General features: G+C 62.7%; 3 protein-coding genes across 15 annotated transcripts in view; all 3 read right to left on the bottom strand.

Moving 5' to 3' along the window:
- Positions 1 to 123: 123 nt before the first annotated feature.
- Positions 124 to 11,896, bottom strand: BRPF1 (bromodomain and PHD finger containing 1). 6 transcript variants are annotated; one of them, XM_062008043.1, is made up of 13 exons: positions 11,211 to 11,896; positions 9,147 to 10,106; positions 7,113 to 7,269; positions 5,870 to 6,001; positions 5,497 to 5,643; positions 4,323 to 4,635; positions 3,103 to 3,417; positions 1,977 to 2,264; positions 1,730 to 1,877; positions 1,191 to 1,327; positions 979 to 1,097; positions 708 to 862; positions 124 to 640 (listed from the first exon to the last, which is right to left on the bottom strand). In XM_062008043.1, the coding sequence occupies exons 1-13, from the start codon at positions 11,804 to 11,806 to the stop codon at positions 436 to 438; spliced, it is 3,672 nt and encodes a 1,223-aa protein (XP_061864027.1). In that variant the 5' UTR covers positions 11,807 to 11,896; the 3' UTR covers positions 124 to 435. The 6 variants fall into 6 exon arrangements, with proteins under 6 accessions (XP_061864027.1, XP_061864029.1, XP_061864030.1 ...); XM_062008045.1 differs by having other exon boundaries at positions 124 to 619; XM_062008046.1 differs by having other exon boundaries at positions 124 to 619; positions 3,103 to 3,414.
- Positions 11,897 to 12,639: 743 nt separating this feature from the next.
- On the bottom strand, positions 12,640 to 19,261 carry CPNE9 (copine family member 9). 5 transcript variants are annotated; one of them, XM_062008056.1, is made up of 20 exons: positions 19,142 to 19,261; positions 17,596 to 17,636; positions 17,458 to 17,504; positions 17,099 to 17,202; positions 16,887 to 16,926; positions 16,192 to 16,268; positions 15,939 to 16,002; positions 15,759 to 15,862; positions 15,575 to 15,679; positions 15,195 to 15,236; positions 15,010 to 15,085; positions 14,885 to 14,938; positions 14,710 to 14,771; positions 14,407 to 14,453; positions 14,151 to 14,332; positions 13,898 to 14,025; positions 13,676 to 13,778; positions 13,541 to 13,598; positions 13,324 to 13,397; positions 12,640 to 13,233 (listed from the first exon to the last, which is right to left on the bottom strand). In XM_062008056.1, the coding sequence occupies exons 1-20, from the start codon at positions 19,216 to 19,218 to the stop codon at positions 13,057 to 13,059; spliced, it is 1,662 nt and encodes a 553-aa protein (XP_061864040.1). In that variant the 5' UTR covers positions 19,219 to 19,261; the 3' UTR covers positions 12,640 to 13,056. The 5 variants fall into 5 exon arrangements, with proteins under 5 accessions (XP_061864040.1, XP_061864041.1, XP_061864042.1 ...); XM_062008057.1 differs by having other exon boundaries at positions 12,640 to 13,209; XM_062008058.1 differs by having other exon boundaries at positions 17,099 to 17,148.
- Positions 19,262 to 19,628: 367 nt separating this feature from the next.
- Positions 19,629 to 22,379, bottom strand: part of MTMR14 (myotubularin related protein 14) — a 29,202-nt gene continuing 26,451 nt past the window's right edge. For all 4 annotated transcript variants that reach the window (XM_062008050.1, XM_062008051.1, XM_062008053.1 and 1 more), the window contains one exon: positions 19,629 to 19,997. In XM_062008050.1, coding sequence (XP_061864034.1) covers positions 19,820 to 19,997 — 178 coding nt within the window. In that variant the 3' untranslated portion in view covers positions 19,629 to 19,819. The remainder of the gene's footprint in view (positions 19,998 to 22,379) is intronic.

Genomic DNA, 22,379 nt, shown 5'->3' with positions numbered 1-22,379 from the left:
GAAGCCGCGGCCGCCGCTGCCCGCGCACGCCCCGCACGCCGGCGCCGCTTCCGCCCCGGGCCCGGAAGGGGCCGTTCCCCGCAGCTTCATTTTCTAAGAATCAATAGATTTTTTTTTCTTCCTTCAAAATAAATACAAACAACGTCCGAACGCGGGGCCGGCGGCGGCGGGGGCTGGGCCCGGGAGGGGAGGGGGCAGCACAGGGCTGGGGGGAGGAGGGGGGCGGGACGCGCCATCCCGTCGGCGGCCGTGACGCCGTCCCGGGGAGCCGCGGGCGGGGGGGGGCACCGGGAAGGTGAGGGGCAGGGGGTGTCCCGCCCCGCTCCCGGTGCCGCGGTGGGTGCAGACCAGCTGCACGGGGTGGGGGTGGGGGGGGCGGGTTCCCCGAGCCCCGTTAGCCCTGAGATTCGGCGGCGGCGGCGAGGGGGGGCCCGGTCAGTCGCTCTCGCTGGAGTCGCTGCTCTGCTCGCCCTGCACCTTGTTGCGGTGCTGCATGGCGCGGTGGTACGCGATCTGCACCGACTTCCGGATGTTGGACTTGCGTCCTTCCAGCATCTTCTCCTTGTCCAGGTCCTGGTTCACTCCCAGAGGCACCAGCTTCGTCCGGGGCAGCCACTGCCTGTGGGGAGCGGGGGGCCACCTCGTTTGAGGGTTACAATCGTCTCTGGCCGACCCCCCTCCCCAAAACCCCCTCCCCATAGCCTTACCAAGTGCGCTTGTTGTCGAAGAAGAGGACAAGGTAGAGGTGCTCACGCGCTTCCTGAGTCATCTGCTCCCCCAGCTTCAGCACCTCCAAGGGGGGCACGGGGATGGGGACGCCGTGGTGGAACATGCCTTCCCGAGGCATCTTGGGGTCGATGATCTGCCAGAAAGAGTGGGGAGAGGGCTTAGAGGGGGACAAGGGAGACCCCAAGCACCGCTCTTGAGTGAGCCAGGGGAAAGGGATTGGGATTTGGGAGGCCGGTGGGTTGTACTCACCAGCGCCGGGTAGGAGGGGTAACCCCTGCACTTGGCCCACACCAGGTCCAGGGCATCCAGGGAGGAATCCTCATCCTCAGACAGCCACCCTGCGCCGCGCCCCATGCCCTTCCGCACCACTGTGCCAGAGGAAAGGGGAGAGGGGAGTCAGCTGTGGCCTCCCCAGGTGACAGCACCGGCCAGGCACGCGCCTGGGCAGCCACGGTACTTACTGCCGTGCCCCACGCTGCGCCCCGTGCCCACGGAGTAGGACTCATTCTCAGTCCCTGACGTGTCCTCACTGCTGTCCTCTGGGAAGTTGACTCGGGAGAAGGAGGGTTTCCCTCTGCCCTGCTTGGAGGGGGTTGTGCTGTGGAGAGAGAGAGCGGAGCTGTCAGTGGGAGCCACACTGAGCTTCCAGAAACTGCTTTTGAGGGGGCCAGCGTGGTGGGGCACCAGGAACTACTCAGCAGAGCTGCCAGGAAGGGAGGCAGGATGGTGCTTCTGCCAGGGCTCTGGCCAGATCCTCACCCGGAAGGGCTCAGAAAACGTGCACTGATCCATGTCAGAGGCATAGGCAGGGAACCTGCAGCCAGTGCCACAGCAGCTGCTGTGCCAGGAGGGAACTCCCCGCTAACCCTTTACTGCACACCCTCTCCTTTAGGTTTCACATCAAAAGCAGGCACAAACCCCACAGCCTTCTGGGGCTGGAGGGTGCTACCAAATGGCCCTCGCCTGGCAGCTCGAGGCCGAGAGGGGCCGGGGCTGGTACCTGGTTCGGTCTGAGGCGGCACTGCTGCTGCTGCTGCTGCTGGACTCGGAGTCGGAGCTGCTGCGGGGAAGATTGCAGTCGTTGCGGTACACCAGGAAGCTCTTCTTCACCGGCTGGTTCCCGCTGCTGAAACCGTTGGCTGGCAGGTCTGTAAGAAACCCCCCGCACCCAGGGGAGCGTTAGCACCGCACCGGCCCGGCCCCGCGCCGCCGGCCGCACACAGACACCGCGGGCACCGCACACCCACCCATGGGAGCGTCTTCTGCAGACTTGTCGCTGTCGCTGTCGGAGCTGGAGCTGGGCCGTGGGCTGCGGCCCCGCTTCCTCTGTCGCTGGGACGACCCCATTATGGGGAGCTGAGGGGGCCCGATGGGGCTGTTCCCGTGCCCGGGAGCGATCTGGCTGTCTCGATTCTTCGGGGGGCGTCCCGGACGTTTTGGAGGACCTGCAGTTTTGGGGTTCTTCTTGGAGAAGAGCACTGAGGTCCTCCTACCGACTTCATGTGCTGGGGTGGATGAAGAATTGGGACCCAGACCTAAAAGAGGGAGGAGAAGGTGGCAGCTGCAACACATGGGACCTTCCAGGGATGGCTTCATTTCACCCCAGCTGGGCCACACCTACACCCTCAGGGTCAACCATCCCCTCTGCTGGCAGTAAAAGCTAGAAGGGACACTCAAAACCACTCTGCCAGCCATGGATGCCCTCCCTTCTCCCAGATACAGGTTGAGGATGCCAGCAGGAATGAACCTTTCCTGTGATGAGAAGCTTCACTGTGCCCCTGAAAGACGAAGCCCCTAAAAGGCTCCCTGCTTGTGGAAAAGTCCCTTTTCCCAGTGCTCAGCAGGGCAGGGCTGGGATGCAGAAGCAGGAAACCCCCAGCCACACCTGGCAGCTCTGCCTGGAGCTTTTGCTGTGCTCCCCATAGAGCCCAGCTCAGCATGTCTGGCCAGGAGGGCTGACCCACATTTGGCTCCCAGCTCCAGGATGGCATTTGGAGCTCAGCAGGAAGGGGCACTGAAGGCAGCCTGCTCTGTAATGCCTTGAGAGACACTGGGCAGCATGGCGGGCAGAAACAGCCCACATCACCCAGCTGGGACTCTGGGTCAGCAGGACATGCAGTTGCTCTGCTGTGGGGGAGCTGAGCTCAGCGGTTGAATGCCACAGCTGTGAGGGCTCTCTGCCTCCTGGGGATGGAGGGAGGGCCCTCACAGGGAAAGGAGGGGCAGGGGACTGCCCCCCGAGAGGCCATCTGCCTGCTCCAGAGAGTGGGGGGTGTGTGGGGAGCTGCCTGGCAGGTAGATGGGAGCCAGCTCTGTCTGGAGGCGACTCCACCGCTCCACACAGGCGGCGGTTGTTGCAGAGGCACCGCTTACCTTTGCCAGTCTCTTGGCTGCTGCTCTCCTCCGCAGCACTGTCTGTCTGCAGGTCCTTCTCGCAGGGGTTGTGTGACTGCAGCCCGCCCCGGGCAGAGGAGCCGTGCCGCTCCAGCCCGTCCCGGCCCAGCTCCCGCGGGTGAGCCAGCTTCCGCCGCAGCACCGTGATCTCCTTCTTGATCATCTTGGCCCGGCGGGACCGTCCTATGCTCTGCTTCCCGGCATTGACCTCATCCAGCCGCTCCAGCAGGATCTTTAGCTGCTCCTCCAAGGGCAGGTGCTTCTGATTCTCCGACAGCAGCAGCCGCACGTCTTCTGAGGGAGCAAAGAGCAGATGGATGAAAGGAATCTGGGAACTCTTTGGAGCTCTGCTGCCTGACAGGGCATGGGGCGATCCAAGTTCCCTGCAGGAGAGCAGTAGCTGATACGGTACCAACCACCTGTGAACAGGGGAAGTTACTCTGAAAGACCTAGGGAAGGAGCCCTGTGGGAAGCAAGGCACTTGGGACTGCTGGGGAAAGCAGGCTGGCCAGCAGCCTGGAGAACAGCGGGGCTCCCACCAGCTGGGGCAGGGACACAGCAGGAAAAAGAAAGGGAGGTGTAACAGGAAAAACAAGTCACAGGGATCCAGAAATGTTACAGAGCAGGGATGTTCCCCTGTCTGAGTCTGTCATGTGCTGGAGAAGGAAGAGGGGACCCTAAGAGGGTCCTTCTCAGACAAGCTGTTCCTGGTGCTCTCTGCTGCCCAGAGGCAAGTGGAACTAGGACCTTGGAACCAGCGTGACCTGGCTGCAGGGCATCAGGAGCCATGTGGCAGCCAGCAAAGCCTGCAGCTGGAGAGGAGTGAGGAGCACACTGCTTTGAGCCAAGGGGGTCAGACAGTCCTAGACACGTAGCACAGCAGGAGCCTCAGCAGGAGCCTATATGCTGGCCACAGAGCAAATCACTGGGGAAGCCACATCCCAGGCAGCCCCCTGCTCTGAGCAAGAGGAAGCAGGGACCACAGCACTGGCAGGACACACAGACAAGCCTCTGCCTAGAGACAACCTAACAGGGCTGATGGGTACTTGGCTAGCACAGCCCCTGCCTCTGCAGGGAGAGGGGACACACAGCCCAGGCGTCCGACCGACCCCCCTGCAGCAGCCCCCTCACTGCCCTGACTCTGCTCGGGCATTACCTCTGAGGAGCCCTCCTACCCAGCGCAGGGGATGAGCACCCACCGTCCTCGATGTCTTGAACCTGAGCCTCTTCCACCGTGACGCAGTGGGGGAAGTGCATGCCTGTCTCAAAGTCAATGCCCATCTTCTCCGCCTGCCGTCGGGCCTGCCGGAGAACAGCACCTCCCTGCTCCCGCAGGCGGATGGCTGCCCGGTAGAAGATGGTGTCTTTGGCGTTGTATTTCAAACAGTTGTTGATAATCAGATTGAAATCCTCTTCAAAGTCGTCGAAATTCAGATAGCGATAGGCCTCCAGGTTTTGTTTCATTGTCTGGAAATCCATCGGCTTCTTGATGTGATCCAGGTAGTCTGGGACCTGCAGGAGAAAAGAGCCAGAGCTAAGAGCCCGAGAGCCTTTAGTCAGCATCACCTGCTCCGAGAAAATAGTTGTTAGAGGATTCAGGTATCACTCTCTGCCTTCTGCCCAAGTGCACATCGGGGAACGCCGCCTGCTTTTGCAGCTTGAGGAACAGCAACGCCTCCGGACCAGGGAGCCCATGTGCTGCGCCCAACCTGTTCGAGCAGACACACGCTCTGGAGCGGTTTTACGGCTCCAGCGCTCACATGCCAACATCTTTCCCTCTCCTCCTGCCTGCAGGCACCCAGGCCCTGCTGTGCTACCCCACATTCGAGCCGCCCCGGGGCTGAGTGCGAGTGCAGGCAGGTCGAATAGAACCGTGCAGGTAGTGCGATGGCTGCGGGTGGGAGGTGCAGCCTTCCCCACAGCTCTGCCCAGACTCCTCTGTCTCAACCTGCTGCCAGGCCCGTGCTGGCACAGCCTTCCCCCAACTCCCCAGTGGGGACTCGATGCTGGTCTCAGGAATCACGGCCCTTGTCCCCGGCGGTGCCAGTCTGCGGGTCAATCCCTTTTCTGTGCCGCGCTCGGTCTGTCACCTGGCAGAGGCCTTCCCAAGCAGACAGAGAGTGCCTCTCCCAGCGGGAATCCCCCACAGCTCACAGACACTGGGGGATCACCAGCGACAAGCACAGAGCTCTCCTGCCTTGGGCTCACGCCAGAGGGGCATCGCTGCCCACCCCTCGGTGAGAGGTACCAGGATGCTGAGCCAGCACCAGGCTGCCCAGGGGAGCTTCAGGGCCACAGACCACCCTGGGCACGAGCCCTTGGCACAAGCAAGGGACAAGTTTGAAGTAGAAATCTGGGGGAGGGGGTTCTTACTTCGTAGATTTCTGTTACCTCAGACAGAGGGACCGGCTCGCTGAAGATGTTGCCCGTGTCTTTCTCCTGCAGCTGCTCAAGCGTCTTGCGGAGGAGGATGAGGAAGGGAGTCAGCTGCATTTCCAGTGCCACCTGCTGCACTTTGATCTGAAAGGGAGGAGCAGAGCAGGGCTAAGCCCCCTGCCCCAGTCCCACAGGACACCCGTGCCTCTCCTCACACCAGGGGAGGGACTTTGCTCACCCCTACCTGCGGCTACAGCCTACCTTACCCCTGCACCAGCTCCAGCCCCCTGGCACGCACCCTGCAGCCCCCCACAGAGCTCAGGCCGATGCCCACCCCAGCAGCTCCCCAGAAGGGGCCACCCATGGTTACCGTCTCTCTCTTGAGCTTCTCCCGCTTGCGGATGAGCTCCACCAGCAAGCGCGCGCGCTCCAGGTCATGGCGCAGGCGCTGCCACGACTTCAGCTGCTCCTTCAGTGCCCAGTTCTTATCCTCAGTGTCTCTCTGCAGGAACATCAGACACCATGAGCTGACAGGAGATGTGTTCCCATCTCTGCCTTCCTGACCATGTGCTGGGGCTCTTCCCTGGCAAAGGTCCCAGTTCCCTTGTAACCTCAGCAGATGACTGGGAAACAGTTCAACCTCTGGCCAAAGCTGCATACCTGCTCCTTGGTCACCAAGCCCTCAGGATGCAAAAAGGAAGACACCCTGAGCCTCTGGAAATACTTTCCCTAACACAACTGACTGCCTGCAGCTGCCCAAGAGTGATCAACAATAGCAGGGTGTGTGCTGCTGCTCAGAGCTCTGGCAACGGGACACAGGGCACAAAGTGAACGTGGCTCCTGCTGCTTTCACTTCTGGAGCACCAATAAAAAAGTCATTTTTTATTTTGCCATAGCCAAAGATGAGCACAAACAGTCTCACCTCTTCTCTGGCAAATAAAAATGAGAGGGGCCAAAAGCAGGAGAAACCCTTGCTGGGTCACAGCCCTCAAAGAAAGAAAGATTTAGAGCTCAGACAAGGAGCCAGAAGAAAACCTTTCCTCTCTGGCACCAGAGACTTCCCATCTGTGAAGCGCTGACTAAGGGCTGAGGCAGACAGTGGGCTGGAAGCATTACCCACAGGGAGTGCTCCTGGAGCAGTTTCAGAAACTGGAAGCAAGGCCTTGGTTCCTTCCAGAGTGTTTCTGGAGATCTCTGTCCGTCTCTCTCAATACTTGCTGATGCAGCAGCCTCTGACTAGAGCCACTTCTGACAGGTTTGCCACAGCCATGGGCTAAATGCCAGCAGCAGGAAGGAGCAAACCTCTGTGCAGCACGGTGAGAGGGCAGGATTCCCTTCCTGTGGCAGGCTGCCAACAGCCTCGCTGCCCATCGCTGAGCGCTGAGAGCAGAGGAGAAGGTGAAGCAGCAAAAGCAGCTGGGGCTGCTCTTTCTTCACCCAGGGCCTGGGTGAAGGTCACCCAGTCCCCCTGGCCCCACTTCTGCACCTTCAGGCACCACATGCAGCAAAGGCTTTGAGCCCACAGCTGCAAAGCACATGCACTGCCAGCATCCCCTGCAGCACCCCAACACGCAGCCAGCATCCCCTGCAGCACCCCACTGTGCAGCCCTTACCTGGTCACAGTTTCTTTGTGACTGTAAGTGTGTCTGGAGGCGGCGGAGCAGAGGGACACCGTTGCGAGACTGTCTCTTCAGAGTCCAGTAGCTATGCAGCCTCTGCATAAACTGACTCTTCCTCTGGATGGTTAAACGGTTCGTAATCTTACTGAGCCTGAGGAAGGGAGAGAAACCACAGAGCTCATCAACAAAGGCGAGCCTGGGTGCTGCAGAAGCCCTGGCTTGGGGAGTGGAGCAGCAAGGCTGCCACAGGGCAGAGCTCCTCGGGCAGAGAACACCCTTTCCCATGGCAGGAATTGCTGTAAGGCCAAGTCACGCGGGGCAGCTGCACCACCCGGGTCAGCCCCAAGGGAGGGAGCCAGGGAACATCCACAGTTCCCTTTCCAAAACAGATTTTTCCTTTCTACTTCTTGCCAACTTTCAGATAAAAACCTGAGACAGACTGTTCCAGGTTGAGGTACAACACAGCGGTGTCAGGAGCCTGACCTTTCACAGCTCCACAGTCCCTGGGACTGCAGGCGTTACAGTGCTGCTACCCCCAAACCATGATGTGCCTGCCTGAGAGCTGCTCATGGTGACAAGGGCCCTGGGAAAACGTTGCCAGGCAAACTTGAACCCCAAGGAGCCTGTAATTTCACCAAACCTGGCCGGACGCACGACAGAGCTCCTCTCCGAGCCAATGAAGGACTATCCTAAACAGCCCAAAACACCACAAAAGGGATTTTCCTCCTGTCTACAACAGCAGAAAGCCTGGAAGGGCTGGGACAGCTTTGCTGAGCAAAGCAGGACAGAGATGCCTGGCTAGTGGGGAGCCAAAACGGTGAACCCCCAGCACCTGTGTGTCTCACAGGGACAACTCTTCGCAGGGGATGGCCCAACCCGCATCAGCCTCAGGGAAAAAGGCTGGAGCGAGCAGCCCTATGGGCCATGGCCAGCCAAGCACAGCTCCCACAGGAAGGCATTTGACATTCTGGCAACAGCCCTTGAAGAATAATTAATCCCAACAGGAAGGCCTGGGGAGAGGTTAACAGCTTCTAGCTCAGTGTGGGTTTCACTGTGAGCTCAACGATAGCAGCGAGAGCCGACACACCGCCGGCCAACGCGTCCACAAGCAGCTCTGGCTACAGAGCAAATCCTGAGTGAGGGGAAACAGAAGGTTAGGCCAGACGGTGGCAGAAGGCCAGAGCCTCATAGCAGAGACCTGCCCCCGCAGGTCACCAGAATGCTGCCCACGGCTCTGGCCTGCTCCCCCCGAGTGCCTGGGAGAGAGGCCAAGGGGCCGCAGCGGGCCCACGTCCCCACATACATCCGTCACAGCTGTGCTTGGGGCTACACCGAGGAGGAGGAGCAGAGCTCAGAAGCCATGGGGTGGGGGTTAACCCCCACAAAGGCAAATACCTCTGTGCCTGACCTGTGCTTCAACCTCCCGATGCCTGCTGCAGGGGAACAGCCCACTGCTGAGCTGCTTTGGTCTTTTTGGCAAGGCTGCTGTCTGCAATTGGCACGAAACACTGAGGAAGCCCAGCAAGGGGTAAGCGGTGGCTGGGACGGATGAGCTGTGCTCAGGAGAGCACAGGGATCCCGATATGAGACCTCTGTGCTCCAGAGCCAAAATGACCTCTGGGATTAGCCCATTTTCCAGGCCTGGATCACTCCCACACTTCCCTCTTTTCCCCAGCACAAACTCTGGCAGAAAGTTGCGCAGGCCCCTCCTTACTCCCCAGTTTGCTCCAGCACCTGAGGTCAGCACAACAGGAAATGAGCACTGGGAACCCCCAGCTGCTTCCTGCCATGCCCAGCCAAGTTCCTGCTCTGCCGTTTAACTTAACAGCAGCTAATGTGCCCCGTCAAGGGCCCAGACCCCTTTGCAGGGCAGTGCATCGTCCTGCCTACCCGCAGGACTCCCAGAGGAAACCACCAATGCGAAAAGCAAAGGAGAGGAACAGGATAATGCCCACGTGGAGAGTGGGACATGAGGCACAGAGAAAGGGAGGAATTGCTCCAGGGTCAAGGGAGAATGGCGGGCTGTACCTGTGCGGGGGGATGCAGGGCACAGAAACCACGGGCGCCGCGGCTCGCTTCTCCGCCAGGATCTTCCTGGCTTTCTTCATCTTGATCCTAGACTTGGCTTTTGCTTTTTTGACTTTCTCAGAGCTCCAGCCCTTCCCCTCCTCCTCCTCCTCCTCATCCTCCTCTTCCCCCTCACTGTGGGAGAGGGCGGGCAGCCTGCGGACGGAGCCCGGCGGCGTGTGGATGTCGCAGTAGGCGGTTTTGCGCACGCTGAAGGAGGTGCCGTTGGCCCCCGTCTCCCGGACGGGCTCCATCTTCATGTACAGCCCGGCCTGCTGGGCACAGGTGACGTGGAAGGCGGTGTAGCAGTTGGCTTTGTGGCACTGGATGCAAGCCCCGGAGCCGCGCTGCTTGCAAATGTAACAGGTCAGCTTCCAGCGTGCGGGCGGGATGTGCTCAATGCTGTCGATGGGCTCCAGGAAGACGGTGTTGGCAAAGCACACCTCCGGGATCCAGAGGGCACAGACCACGTGTGCCCAGCGCCCATCGTCCGTCTGCTTGAAGGCCCCCCCCTTGTTGGGGCAGAGGGCACAGTCCACGGCTCGCGAGGGAGATTGGAGGCAGCGTCTGCAGAGCCACTGTCCCTCCGGGATGTAGGGCACGCCGTAGCACTCCTGGTGCACAGCCAGGTTGCACATGTCGCAGAAGAGGATGACGTTGCTGTTCTGACACTCCCCGTCGTTGCAGATGCAGCAGACGGCATCCTCGTCCACCAAGGCGTTGGGATCCCCCTTGTTGTGGCTCTCGAAGTAGGACTCCTTCTCCAGCCGGTCCATCAGGTACTCAAAGATCTCCTGGGGAATGGGACTCACGCCTTCGGTCTTCCGCCGCTCGTTCATGATGTCCAGCCAGATGTAATCTTCCTCGTCCATGTCGTACTCTACCTCCTCATCCAGCTCCTCTGCCGACTTCTCGATGTACCTGGAAGGACAGCACGGGGAGGGTGAGGGCACGGCTGGGGCTGCTGAACCCCATCTGCCACTGAGGGAACATTTAAAGCCTCCAGCCAAGCCGCAGGTAACCCCAGGGAGGAGGCAGGAACGTGCAGAAGCTGCACCCTGAGCAGCACAGCGGTACAACAGCACGTTGGGCACGACACAGACAAAACACAGCTCATCTGACTGGTGAGGTACAGGCCTTGGAAGCTTACCAGTGCAAGATGGGAGCCCACACAAGCCACTGCTCTGGAGGCAGCAGCCTCACAACCAAGACACGGCAGCATCCAGTCATGGAGGCACATTTTGTTAATTCTGGCCAGGAGAGCCGTGCCCCCTTCTCTGTCACTGCCAGTGAGGGGAGGGGAGGTTATTTGGAGAGCAAAGAGCTGGAATCCTGAGGCTGCTGCTCTAAGGACAGATGGCAACCCCCACCTTCCTCCCCACAACCTCGATACCATCACAGCAGGCAGCCCTGCAGCCACCTCAGAGGAAGGTCTCTTTTAACACCCTGACACAAACCCTGGAATGCAGTGCTGGCTTCTCAGGGCCACTGGGATGGCTGAGGTGGCCACACAAGCATTACCTGGGTTCAGGGTTAATTCCCACCATGAGGTTTTACCTTGGGCTGCTGCACTCGCCAAACCACTTGTGGAAAACCGTAGGACAACAAAGAGAAATAAGCCCACAGACACATCTCAGGGGTAAACTGGTGCTGGAGGCCCCTAGGGCTGTCCTAGCACCCCTCTGAGGGGCAGTGGGGAGGGCAGGAGGGCACACTTGGGTTTTGTTATAACTGTCCCAGCAAGAAAAGGGGACAGCAATCAAACTGCCAGCAATGACCTCAGCAGCGCCCAAGAGCTCTGCAGATGCACGGTCCCCTCAAAGCTGGTGTGTGGCACCAGGCAGAGCTCTGAGAGCCCGAAGCCACGGGATGGCCAGCTCAGCAGGGCCTGGGATGGCACGCAGGGGCATCCCCACCAGCTGCAGAGAAGCCACCTGCACAGAGCAGGGCCAGTTCTGCCTCCAGACCCAGGGCAGGAGCCAGAGCCAGCCGCGAGCCTCCTCGCGTCCCGTGCGCGGACAATACCTGTAGTAAGAGGTGGGGCGAGGCGGGGCGTCGGGGGTATCCTGCTCCAGCTCCCTGTACACCACCTCGGGCAGCTTGGGGGTGGTGCCGGCCGAGGCATTGTGGTGATGGTGGTTGGAGTCCTTGCGCTTCTCCTTGTTCTTGTGCTTGCCGGACTTCGGCGGGACGCTCTGGGTCTCCGTGTTCTCCTTATTGCTCCCGTTCTCGGGGACCTCCTCGGGAACCTCTTCGTCCTCCGACACCACGTCGAGGTTATCGAAGATGCTGATGCGATGGACGCGGCCGTGCAGGTCCACTTCCACCATGCGCTGGGCCTGGGCGTAGGTCATCACCTCCCGGCCGGGCGACTGGGAGGTCTCGGAGGGACTGGGCGACTGCTTGTTGGCGGCGCGGGCCTGTCGCCCCTTCTTCTTGTGCTTGCGGAGGGGGGTGTGCTGCGGCGGGGGCGGGTTGTCGTGGTCATAGTGGTAGAGGTGGTACTCGATCCCGCTGTAGCTCTTGTAAATCTTGCGGCAGGTGCCCACCGGACACTCGTAGGGGGGTTTGGTGGCCCGCAGGTTATGGCAGAAAGTCTTCACGTCGAAATCTACGCCCATGGCGGGGCTGAGGAGGGGGCCGAGAGGGGCTGAGGACAGGCCGGGACGGGGCCCCCCCGCCCCGCCGCCCCCTCCCCGGGCCCCGGCGGCCGGCCCTCCCCTCCCTCCTCCTCCCTCCTCCCTCCGGCCGCGCTCACCGGCGCCGGGGCCGCGCTCAGCGGGCGGGTGCGGGCAGCGGCGGCTCCATGGGCGGCGGCGGCGGCGGCGGCAGCGGCGGGTCCGGGCCGGGCCGCAACAATGGAGGCGGTGGCGGCGCGGGGCGGGCGCTGGGTAAAGCGCCGCGCAGCCCCTAGCAACCGCACTTTCGCCACGGCGTGGCCCGGCGGGGACCGGGGCCGGGGAGGGGGAGATCGTGGTGAGGAGAGGATCAGAATGGCGGCGGGGACGGCGCGGGGAGCGGAAAAAGCCCCGAGGGGGTGCTGCGGGGGCCGCGCCGGCTGTGGCGAATCTGCCGCCCCGAATCACAGCAGCGCGGTCCCGCCCCGGCACAGCACAGTCCGGCTCGGCACAGCACAGCCCGGCTCGGCACAGCCCGGCTCGGCACAGCACAGCCCGGCTCGGCACGGCCCGGCTCGGCACAGCTCGGCTCGGCACGGCACGGCACAGCCCGGCTCGGCACAGCCCGGCTCGGCACAGCCCGACACGGCACAGCCCGGCACGGCACAGCCCGGCTCTGCACAGCCCGGCTCTGCACAGCCCGGCACGGTACAGCCCGGTTCGGCACAGCCCGGCACGGCGCAGCCCGGCACGGCGCAGCCCGGCTCGGCTCGGCACGGCACGGCACGGCAGGGCAGGGCAGCAGGGACGGTCCTTGCGGTTTATTGGCAGTCGGTAACGCGGTACAGAGCCCTCCCGCAGAGCCGCCCCGGCAGCCGCGGCCGTGGGGCGGGCGGCGGGGCGGACTGAGCCGCGGGAGCGGGGCGCAGGCAGGAGCCGGCGGGGTCGGGACCCCCCGCATGCAGCCAGCCCCGGGGCCAGCCACCTCCCCTGGGAAAGGAGCCCGGCCGCCCGCCTCAGCGTGTCCCCCCGACAGCCCGTAAGCCGGGCACCGACCCCGACGGGGCTGACGGACAGTCCGGGGCATCGCTGCCGGCCGGGGACCTGCAGCCCCACGGCCTCGCTGCCAGGAGAGGAGGGTCTCAGCGGCCGACGATCGCCCTCGCAGGGGCCACATCTCCACGGCTAAGCCCTGGCCAGAGGCAGAAAGTGCCGCATGTCGTTGCCCCACTGGCTGGCCTCAGGGCACGTGGCTACTGGGGGTCAGCCCGCCGAGGCTTGATGTCGCGGGTCTTCATGTAGGAGAGCAGCTGCTCAGGGATCTCAGCCAGCACGTCCTTGGCCAGGCGGGCCATGCTCAGCACCTGGTTTCCCGAGTCATCCACGTAATCCCGAAACGGCACAAACTTGGGGGGAAAGAAGTTTGTATCCTGGGTGGGAACAGCCCTGTGGCTGCGGGGGTCTGTGAGGGGCTGAGCATCTCTCACTCGTGGTGGGACCAGGCTCAGTGCCAGTGTTACCTGTACGATGTCCCTCTCAGCGTAGCGTCCCCGGGAAGACACTCGTACCTCGTCACCATCCAGCTCCTCCATGGCTGTGGGGTGGCAGCTGGTGTCACCAAGATGCAGTGGCGTGGCCACCAGCAATGGAAACACCATCCCTTCCTCCAAGATGTGTTCTGGAGGAAGGGATGGTGTCTCTATCCTCTTTCCCTGGTGTTTCCAAGCCCCAGCTCACCCTCAAACTCAGCTGGACCCACTCCCACGATGATGATGGACATGGGCAAGGCAGAAGCCTGTGGAGCAGAGGCAGGGTGGCAGCTAGGGCAGCACCCAGCATGGGGTGGCCTGACAGCGATGAGGGTGCACTCACTGTGACAATTGCTTCCTTGGTCTGCAGCATGTCAGAGATGACGCCGTCAGTGATGATGAGGAGGACGTGATACTGCGAACCATCTGTCACCTGGGCGGCTGCCCTGTGGGGACAAGGGATGGGGTCTTTCCAGCAACCCCACCAGCGTGAGGCAGCTGGTTCTGCCATGGGACCTGTAGCATTTGGGGACAGCAAAAGGGGACAGAGTGCCCCAGCACTCACCCAGCCACCTGGTTGATGACAGGGGCAAAGTTGGTGGGACCGTAGAGCTGGACAGTGCGCAGGCTCTGGAGGTAGGACTCCAGCACTCCCTCGATGCCAGCGCAGCTGGGGTTGTCCACATTGTTGTTCTGGGGGATGGGGATGGAGGGGGATCACAGCTCTGAGGGCAGGATGCAGCCAGAGCGGGTGCTTATACCCCCCTGTGCTGCTGCGGGTACCCCCACCCCGGTGCTCCCCCCACCCTGGGGCACACCAGGGGGAACTGGTGGGAGATCTTGCCGTCGGGCGGCACTTTGGCACCGAAGCCGTAGGCGGGGAAGAGCTTGTCGCTGTCGTAGTCCTGGATGATCTCCCCCACTGCCTTCAGTGCCAGGGCATAGGCGCTCAGCTGGTAGGGGCTCGCGTAGTGCAGCGAGGTGGGCTGCGACGGCATCCCTGCGGCACAGCACCCCATGGCACCCAGCTCGCCTCCACGCCGACTGGCACCCTCCCTGCACCGCGCCACTCACCGTTAGAGGCCGTGAAGTCGATGGCGACGGTGAAATTCAGCTGCGTCCTTGGGGGGGAGAGCGAGGGAGGCTGCCAGCCCCACGGCATGGCATGTCCTCCCCACCGTGCCACCCGTTGCCTGGGCCTTCCCCTTCCCCAGCCAGCGCCCCACAGCCCAGGCCGGCTGTTCTCACCCCCTCCCCAGCCCCACCACCCGCTTGTCACTCCCAGGCTGCACCTGCGCCATCGCCGCCGTCCTTGCCCCGAGACCCTCGCCCGTGGGAGGTCTCGGGGAGCTGGGGGGCACCCAGCCCCCCACTCACCCGCCCCGGATGTAGTCAACAAAGGTGAACTCGGACTCGACTGAGAAGGACAGCAGTGTCACCTGCAGGCACGGGGGTCACACCTGGGCTCCTTTCCCCATGGCAGGCACAGTGTGGGGGGTCAGACCCGGCCCCACACACGCAGGAGCCCCAGGAATGCCCCAGCCCCACTCACAGTGCCAGAGTTTACATATTTCTTCTTCTTGCATTTCTTCCTGGGGTTCAGCACCTACGAGCACAGCAGTGGGTCAGAGCTGGGGGGGATGCTCCCCAGCCCCCTGGCCCAGCCCCCTGCCCTACCTCGTACACCGTGAACTGGCTCTGCGCCCGGGAGAGCTCGCGGTAGCTGGTGGCAAACTCCCCAATGAAGTCGTGGCTGCAGGAGGATCATGGGGTTGGCATGGCCAGACACCTCAGTGAGGGGCACCCCAGAAAGTGACGGCAGCACCCTCATGTCCCCCAGCATCCCACAGTCATGGCCTCACCTCCCATCCCGGTCCCAGTCGTACACATCTATCTTCACCGTCCTGAAAGCAAAGGTGGGCAGAGGGTGAGCCATCAGCTTGGCTGGCACGGCCACCCCCAGCCCCCCAGTTTGGGGATCCCCATCCCCACAGCCCAGCCTGCAGCAGCACCCTGCCCGCCAGCCACTGGCAGAGCTGGCTGCACCTCTGCCGGGAGGGAAGCGGGGAATTTGGGTCATGGCAGGGGCCCTGCAAAGGAGGGGGATGCCTTTATGTAATTCGGGTTGCAAAAAAAGGAAATAAAAAAAGCAACTCAACAAGGACCCAATTCTGAGCTGCCTGCTGCCGCGGGGCCAGACCCACGGAGAGAGGCCCTGCTGCTCCCGTCCCCGTGCCCGTACCGGTCGTAGTCGCCGTTGCAGAGGGCGCGCACGGGGATGGTGAAGGGCTGCCACACTGGATTGAGCGTGTTCTTCACCACCTCTGTCTTATGGCAGATGGTGAAGCTGCAGGGACAGGGCAGGGTCGGGGCACGCCGTACGGTGACACCGGCACCCTGCCCGCCCTGCAGGGCCCCACACTCACGTGCCGTCCTCGTTGCTGCGGTAGAAGACGAGGAAGGGGTCGGATTTTCCGAAGAAGTCCTTCTTGTCCAGCTTGTTGGCGCACAGCTGCATGGTGACAATGTCCTGGGGACAGGCACCGTCACTGCTGGCTGCCTCCTCACCCCCAGCCCCAGCAGCTGCCCGGGACACGGGCGCTCACCCGGCAATTGCTCAGCTCCTCGGCCAGCAGCAGGATGGTCCCACACCGCTTCCCTGGGACCCCCCTGGGACCAGAGGTGCCAGGTCAGCTTGGAGACAGGAAGGATGGGATGGGCAGGAGGTGAGGTCAGGGCTGGGGCCCCTGTGCCATGGCTGCAGTTTGTCAGGGGACATGCAGGGAGAGGTCTCCTGGGGCAAGTGGCTGAGGGCATGGTGTGAGACCTCCCCTCATCCCACCATGGGGTACGACTCACGTGAGGGCTCTCTCCAGGCGGCCCCGCTGGGTCCCGATCACCTCCCCCAGTGCCACAAACGCCTGCCCCAGGAAGTCCTGCACCCCAAGCACAGCACCATGAGACCTAAGAGCTCCTGCTGCAGCCCCCCCCACACACACCCACCCGTCACCCTCCCAGTGCACCCACGGGACCTGCCACCACCTTGCCTCAGGGCCACACCGAGTGCTCTAAACCCACCTTGTGCCTCAAGAGCTACCCCTCAGCCCAGGACCCACCCTGAACCCCCTGGGATCACCCTAGGTGCCCACTTCTGTGCTCTTGGCCCACTCTGTGCCCCCTGGACCATCTCACAACCACAGACCCACACTGTGGCCTGCCAGAACTGCCTCACTTGCCCCAGACCCATCTGCACTCCTTGGACCACCCCATATCCATCTTGCATCCCAAAAGCTACCCCTATGTTGTGTTCTCACCCCCATTCTGCCCCACCAGGCACCCCCATGAGGGCTGCGTTCCCAGGTCAGAGCAAGGGCTGGTGTGTGATGGGCACCTACCTTCTGCCAGTCCCCATGGGGCACGGAGAGATGGAGAGACGGTTAGAGCCCTCTGAGGGGCACCTGTGCCCCCCCAACAGCACCCACAGAGGACACAGCCTCAGGGTGCCCCATCATGGCATCACACTGGGGCATCCCCCTGGCATGGGCTGCGCTCACCTGCTTTAAAATGGAGCAGCTCTTGGAGTCCACGTTGTAGCTGGTGGTGTGAGAGCAGAGCCCTGAGCTGGTGTCCTCGGGGTGCCCCGGGTGTAACCCCACTTCCCCATGCATCCAGCCTTATTGCTGCAGCTGTATCCTCGTTATCCTAATTTATACTGACTGGGTGTTTTGTGGCAGCCTGAACAGGGCTGAGCCCTTCCCCTACTCACACATCAAAGCGGAGGTTTTGCTTCTCCTCAAAGTAGTAGTCGAGGACGAACTTGCGGACAAAGTCGGGGTTCAGGGTGTTGTCGATCACCTCAGTGCGCCCAAACTGTGGGGAGAGGGGTGAGGGTGGCCCCCCCAGGACCCCTCCCCACTGTAGCTGCCTCGGTGCTAATCCTGGCGGGGGATTAGAGCTGCCAGCCCGGCTGGATCAGCCGCGTGGATGCAGCGGGATCATTAGCGTGAGCATGGGCGGCCATATGGGCCCAGTTAACCCAGGCAGGGATTAGGCAGGAGCAGGGGCACTGGGGGCAGCAGCACCCCTGGCACAGGGCTGGGACACAGTGAGAGGGGCCCCACTCACCTCCTTCCACTCGCTGCTCCCCGAGCCCTGCACGAAGAGGACCACCACTGCAGAGAGGGGCAGAGCTGGGCTGCCATGCTGTGCCAGGCTGTGCTGTGCCACACCATGCCCCCTGCCCAGCCCTGCCAAGCCACCCACTTGGGTCAGATTTGGAGAAGGTGTCCATGTCCAGCAGGTTCCTGGGGATATGGAGCCAAGTGTGAGTCACTCTGGGTGCCACCTACTCAGCCCCACAGCAAGCCCCCATTTCCGGCCCCCCCCCCCCACCCCCCGATCCTGGGATGACACCATGCCAGAAGGCCATGCTAGCCCCCAAGGCTAAGAGCCCTGACAGCCTGGGGGGACGTGCTGGCTCCCATGGCAGGGTTTGGAGGGACAGTGGGGCAAGTAGGGACCAGTGTCTCCTGCACTGACAATGATTGAATGTAGCAGGGAACCTATTTAGAGGCTGAACGCTTCCCCCATGCTGCCAGCTCTGTCTGAGTGCTCGCTGCACCCCAGCAGCAGGAGTGGGGCTAATGGTGGGGCACAGAAGCGAGAAGAAAGGAGACCCTTAGAGCAGGGACTGGCAGCTGCCAGGGCCCAGTTCCGCACCCCGACAGCCACCAGCAGAGCGATTGATCCCTGTCCTGCGCACGCTGTGACACCAGGAAGTGCCAGGGGCTGTCACCAGCTCTGCTGGAATCCTTCCTGCACGCCCAGGGTGGCTGCACAGGGTGGGCTGGGGCATGGCTGGGGGCTGAGGGGCTCAGCCAGCTCCCCTGGCTGCAGCACACAGGGGAGAGACACCCTCAGTAGCCTTGGATGGGGCTGAGCCCCTGGATAGCTGCAAAAGTGCTGTCCCTCCCTGTCCTGGGCCATCTCCAGCAGTGAGTCTCAGCCCCTGTCAGAGCTCCCAAGCTCACAGCCCCCCAGCACCAATGCCTGCTGCCCGGAAGGGCTGTCAGGGAGGGTAGGGACCCAGCCATGGTGAGGGGATGCGGCAGCCCCTGACCAAGACTGGAGTTTGCAGGGCTGAGGGATGTGCAGGAGGTTTGGCAGTGCTGGCTGTAGGCTTCCCCTGACCCCTCGCACAGGGATGCCAGTGCCCAGGAGATGGCTGGTGCTGCTCCCTGCGGGCAGGACCCCCGGCCATGGGCAGCGAGGGAAGTGATGCTGCTGCCGGGCTATATTTAGCCAGTGACAGACTGGTTCAGGCAAGAGCCAGAGGCACCGAGCAGCCCCGAGCCCACAGACCCCATCCCACCATGGCCCGATGCTGACCCACTCCTGACCCACGCTCACCCGCTCCGGGCGGGCATTGCCGGGCCACTTGCCCGCAGCCAGCCCCGTCCCCCGGCGCCCCGGCAGCATCGCCCCGGCAGCATCGCCCCGGCAGCATCGCCCCGGAGCCGCCAAGCAGCCGCGCCGCGGAGCCGTGCCCGGTGCCAGCCTCCCCCGGGGACCCGCGGAGGGGACGGGACTTCTCCCCACGGACGGCGGGCGAGCACGGGGGCGTCGGGCACACGTCGTGGCACCCAGCGGCGGCCGGGGAGCGAGAGGGACCCGCAGCCACCACCCCCAACCCCCTCGCCCCGGGGTCTGTCCGGCGGGCAGCGGGACGCTGCGGGACACGGGCGCATCCCCTCGCGTTTCGCCCCCGCGGTGTCGGGACACCGGCTCCCGCCCGCTCCCCCCGGCTCACCGGCAGGACACGGTGAGCTCCACTTTGGTGCCCGGCACGCTGCCGGCCGCCGGCTCCAGCGCTCCCGGAGACGCCATCCCCGCCCGGCCGCCGCCGCCGCTCCGCGCCGCCTCCTCCCGCCACGCCGAGGCGGGCGCGCCCGGGGGCGGGCACGGCACAGCACCGGCACGGCACGGCACGGCACAGCACCGGCACGGCACGGCACAGCACCGGCACGGCACGGCACAGCACCGGCACGGCTCAGTTCGGGCCGGCCTGCGGCCACAGGGGGGCTCCGACCCAGGCTCAGCCCCGGTGCCGCGTCCCTTCCCGGCTCAACCCCCCAGGACCAGCTCCGCTCCCCAGCCCGGTTCGGCCCCGGCTCCCGCCCCGCCGGTGCCGGCTCGGTGCTATTTCGGTGCCGCCGCTCCCGGAGCGTGGGCCGGGATATTTATAGCTCCCCCGCAGCGCCCCCCGCCCGCAGCCCGGACAGGAGGCAGGACAGGGCTCAGCTCGGGGCTCTTTACTGCAGAGACTCGTCGGGCTCCCCGCGGCCCCCGGCCCCGGGCAGGGGCGGTCGGCAGCGAGCGGTGGGTGCCGCAGGTGCCCGCACCGGGAAGGAGAGGGGGTGTCTCCCAGGGCTCGGCCGGGGGGTCCCACCAGCCCCGATTCTGCAGGCAGTGGAGGGTAAGGCGGTGCTCAGAGCGTGCTGCTGCCTCTCAGTCCCACGCCCCGCACGAACTGCTCGAGGAGGCCCCCGATGGCCCCCGAAGGGCTGGGGGGCACGGCCTTCAGGCCGATGGTCCGGCTGTAGCTGGCCACAAAGGCAGAACGCACTTCCTCCAGCCGGGACTCGCGGTCGCTCGCCGACACCAGCCTAGGGGAAAAGAAAGGGGAGGTCAGCAACCGCAGCCAGCTCTCTGCCCATCCCGCTGTGGGGCAGGAAGATGGGGCTATGGCCACCGTGCCGGTGAGGCCGTGGTGCTCAGCTGGCTCCAGGGGCAAAGCCTACAGCAGCTGGTGCCACTGTCCCGTTGCCCAACCCAATGCCACGCTGTCCCCTGCAACCTCTTGCAGCCCCAGCTTCCTGCTCTCACCTGGGTCTCCTCCTTCACCCTCACTCACGTCTCTCCCCAGCTTACGATTCATACAGAACATGCTGCTTGTGCCCAGTGGCTGCTCCCTCCCCTCCTTGCATGGCCTTCCCCACCACGCCTGGCCCCTGTGCCCTGCCTGGACACTCGCTTCCAACCTATTTGGAACCATCCCTCAATTCCACCTGCCTCAGCCCCCCACTTGTGCCAGCACTGGCAGCTTTGGGGAAGGGGGGATGAGAGGGGGCAGAGAAGGCGACCAAAGCCCCAAGCAGCACTTCAGCCCCAGAACGAGGAGGGGTGAGCAGCATTTTGCTTCTGCTCCCCGGCATGGCTGCTCTGCCAGCAGGAAGGCTGCGTGCAGAGTAGGGCACAGCTTCCCCTGGGATTGCTCTCCTCTCCAGCTGATCCACACACCTGGTGAGAGGCAGGGGGAAGAGAGCAGAGGGGATATTTCATCCCAGGGAGCGGGGGAAAGAAAGATGAGGGTCTTGGGCAGCTGTTTCAAGTGCTCTGACCTGAAACAGCCCTTTTCTGCAGCACCTCTGTGATGTGCCGGTGGCTCCCAGAGAGAATAAGACATTCCTCAAAGGTCGCTCCAAGGGCACAGCACAAACCTTCCCCATCAAAAATTCTCTTTAATCTCTCCAGTGCCTGGGCTGGCTATAAATTGGCACAGCTCATTTGAATGGAAGTGTTAACCACCCACAGCCAACAGCTTCGGTCCGGAAACAGCAGCAAGAGGATATGGTGGGAGGCCTATAAACAGCAAGCGATGCTGAGGCAGCCAACCAGGCCCCTGTTTACAGTGTCTGATAATAAAGAGAAGCCAGAGGGCAGAGGAAAAAGGCAACATAACTAAACACATTAAAAAGATGCTTTTTTGACAACCTAATTAGGACGTGGAGCTCACAAACCTACTAGCATTAAAAATGAGCTCGATGAAAGCAGGACCGACTGGCACGTGAGCACAGCGTCGCAGGCAGAGCCAGGTGAGGGTGTGCAGCAGGTAGGGCCCGCAGCTTCTGCCTCTCACACCTCGGTTTGCATGTAGGTTTTTAGATTTCTTTCACAGAGAGCGCCACTCCAAGCTGCAGGGTCAGGCTGCCCGATGCTGAGCCCTGCACCATTCCATTCCATTCCATTCCATTCCATTCCATTCCATTCCACTCCACCCCGCACAGCTCAGGCAGGGAGGCAGGTCGTGCTTCCCTGCCAAACCCACAGCACTCTGCCCCGCTACACTTCCTACAGCCTGCCTGCCCGGGGTGCAGCATGAGAGGAGGCTGTCAAAGCCCCAGCTCAAAGTCAGCCCTGACAAGCCCCGCACAAGCACAAGAAGTAGGCTGTGAAACGCGAACCCTCAGCGAGCTGCTGCCAGCTGAGATGGAAAGTGGGAACTTAAATGGAATTGAATTGTCAAAAAAACTCTCATCCTGTGCTGGGCTGTGAAAAACTGGGATAAAAATCACAATGGTCTCCTGAGCAAACAGAGCTGAGGCAGAGGAAAGAGAGTAAAGGTCCTGGGTCAAGCCTGATGTAACATCCTCGGGAGCTCTTCATCCCTGCACACAGCACCTGGTCCTGGCCCCTGCAGCTGAGGGGTCACCAGCCCCCAGTACCCCACAGCTCCAGCCCAGAGCTGAACAGGGCAGGGCATTGCAGCATCTGCTGCACACCTGAGGCAGAAGCAGCACTGCTGCTCCCCTCCCTTTGAGCCTGTCCTAAGCAGCCCCACTCCAAACCCCACGAGCCTGTGCTCTCAGCACGGGCAGGCTGAGAGCTCAGCTTCCCTTCACATTTCTCCAATGAATTCCCTATTCTGACATTGGCTCCAACTCCAAGGGCAGCAAGTTTGCACAGCCAGGCTCAGGGCACGGTGAAGCAGTCACTCATTCAGATTCCCACCCTTCAGTCCAACTCAGTGAGGCCTCATTGTAGGAGGAGAGCAGATCCTGACCAGTCCACCTCTGACATCTCTCATGATATTCTGATGTGCTAATTCATGGGTCTTGCAGCTTCACCCTGACTGGGGGGCAGCTGCTGTGCTCTGCTCAGAGGCACAGCACACAGCCACAGAGAGCCTGGTTCACAGGAGATGCTGGTTCTCAGGTTGCTTGCTCTCTGCCTCCACAGCACACACTCAGGTCTTGGGAAGAGACCAC

This window comes from Colius striatus, chromosome 15 (assembly GCF_028858725.1).
Source record: "Colius striatus isolate bColStr4 chromosome 15, bColStr4.1.hap1, whole genome shotgun sequence".
Classification (NCBI taxonomy): domain Eukaryota; kingdom Metazoa; phylum Chordata; class Aves; order Coliiformes; family Coliidae; genus Colius; species Colius striatus.
This window is presented reverse-complemented; position numbering and strand designations above follow the sequence as displayed.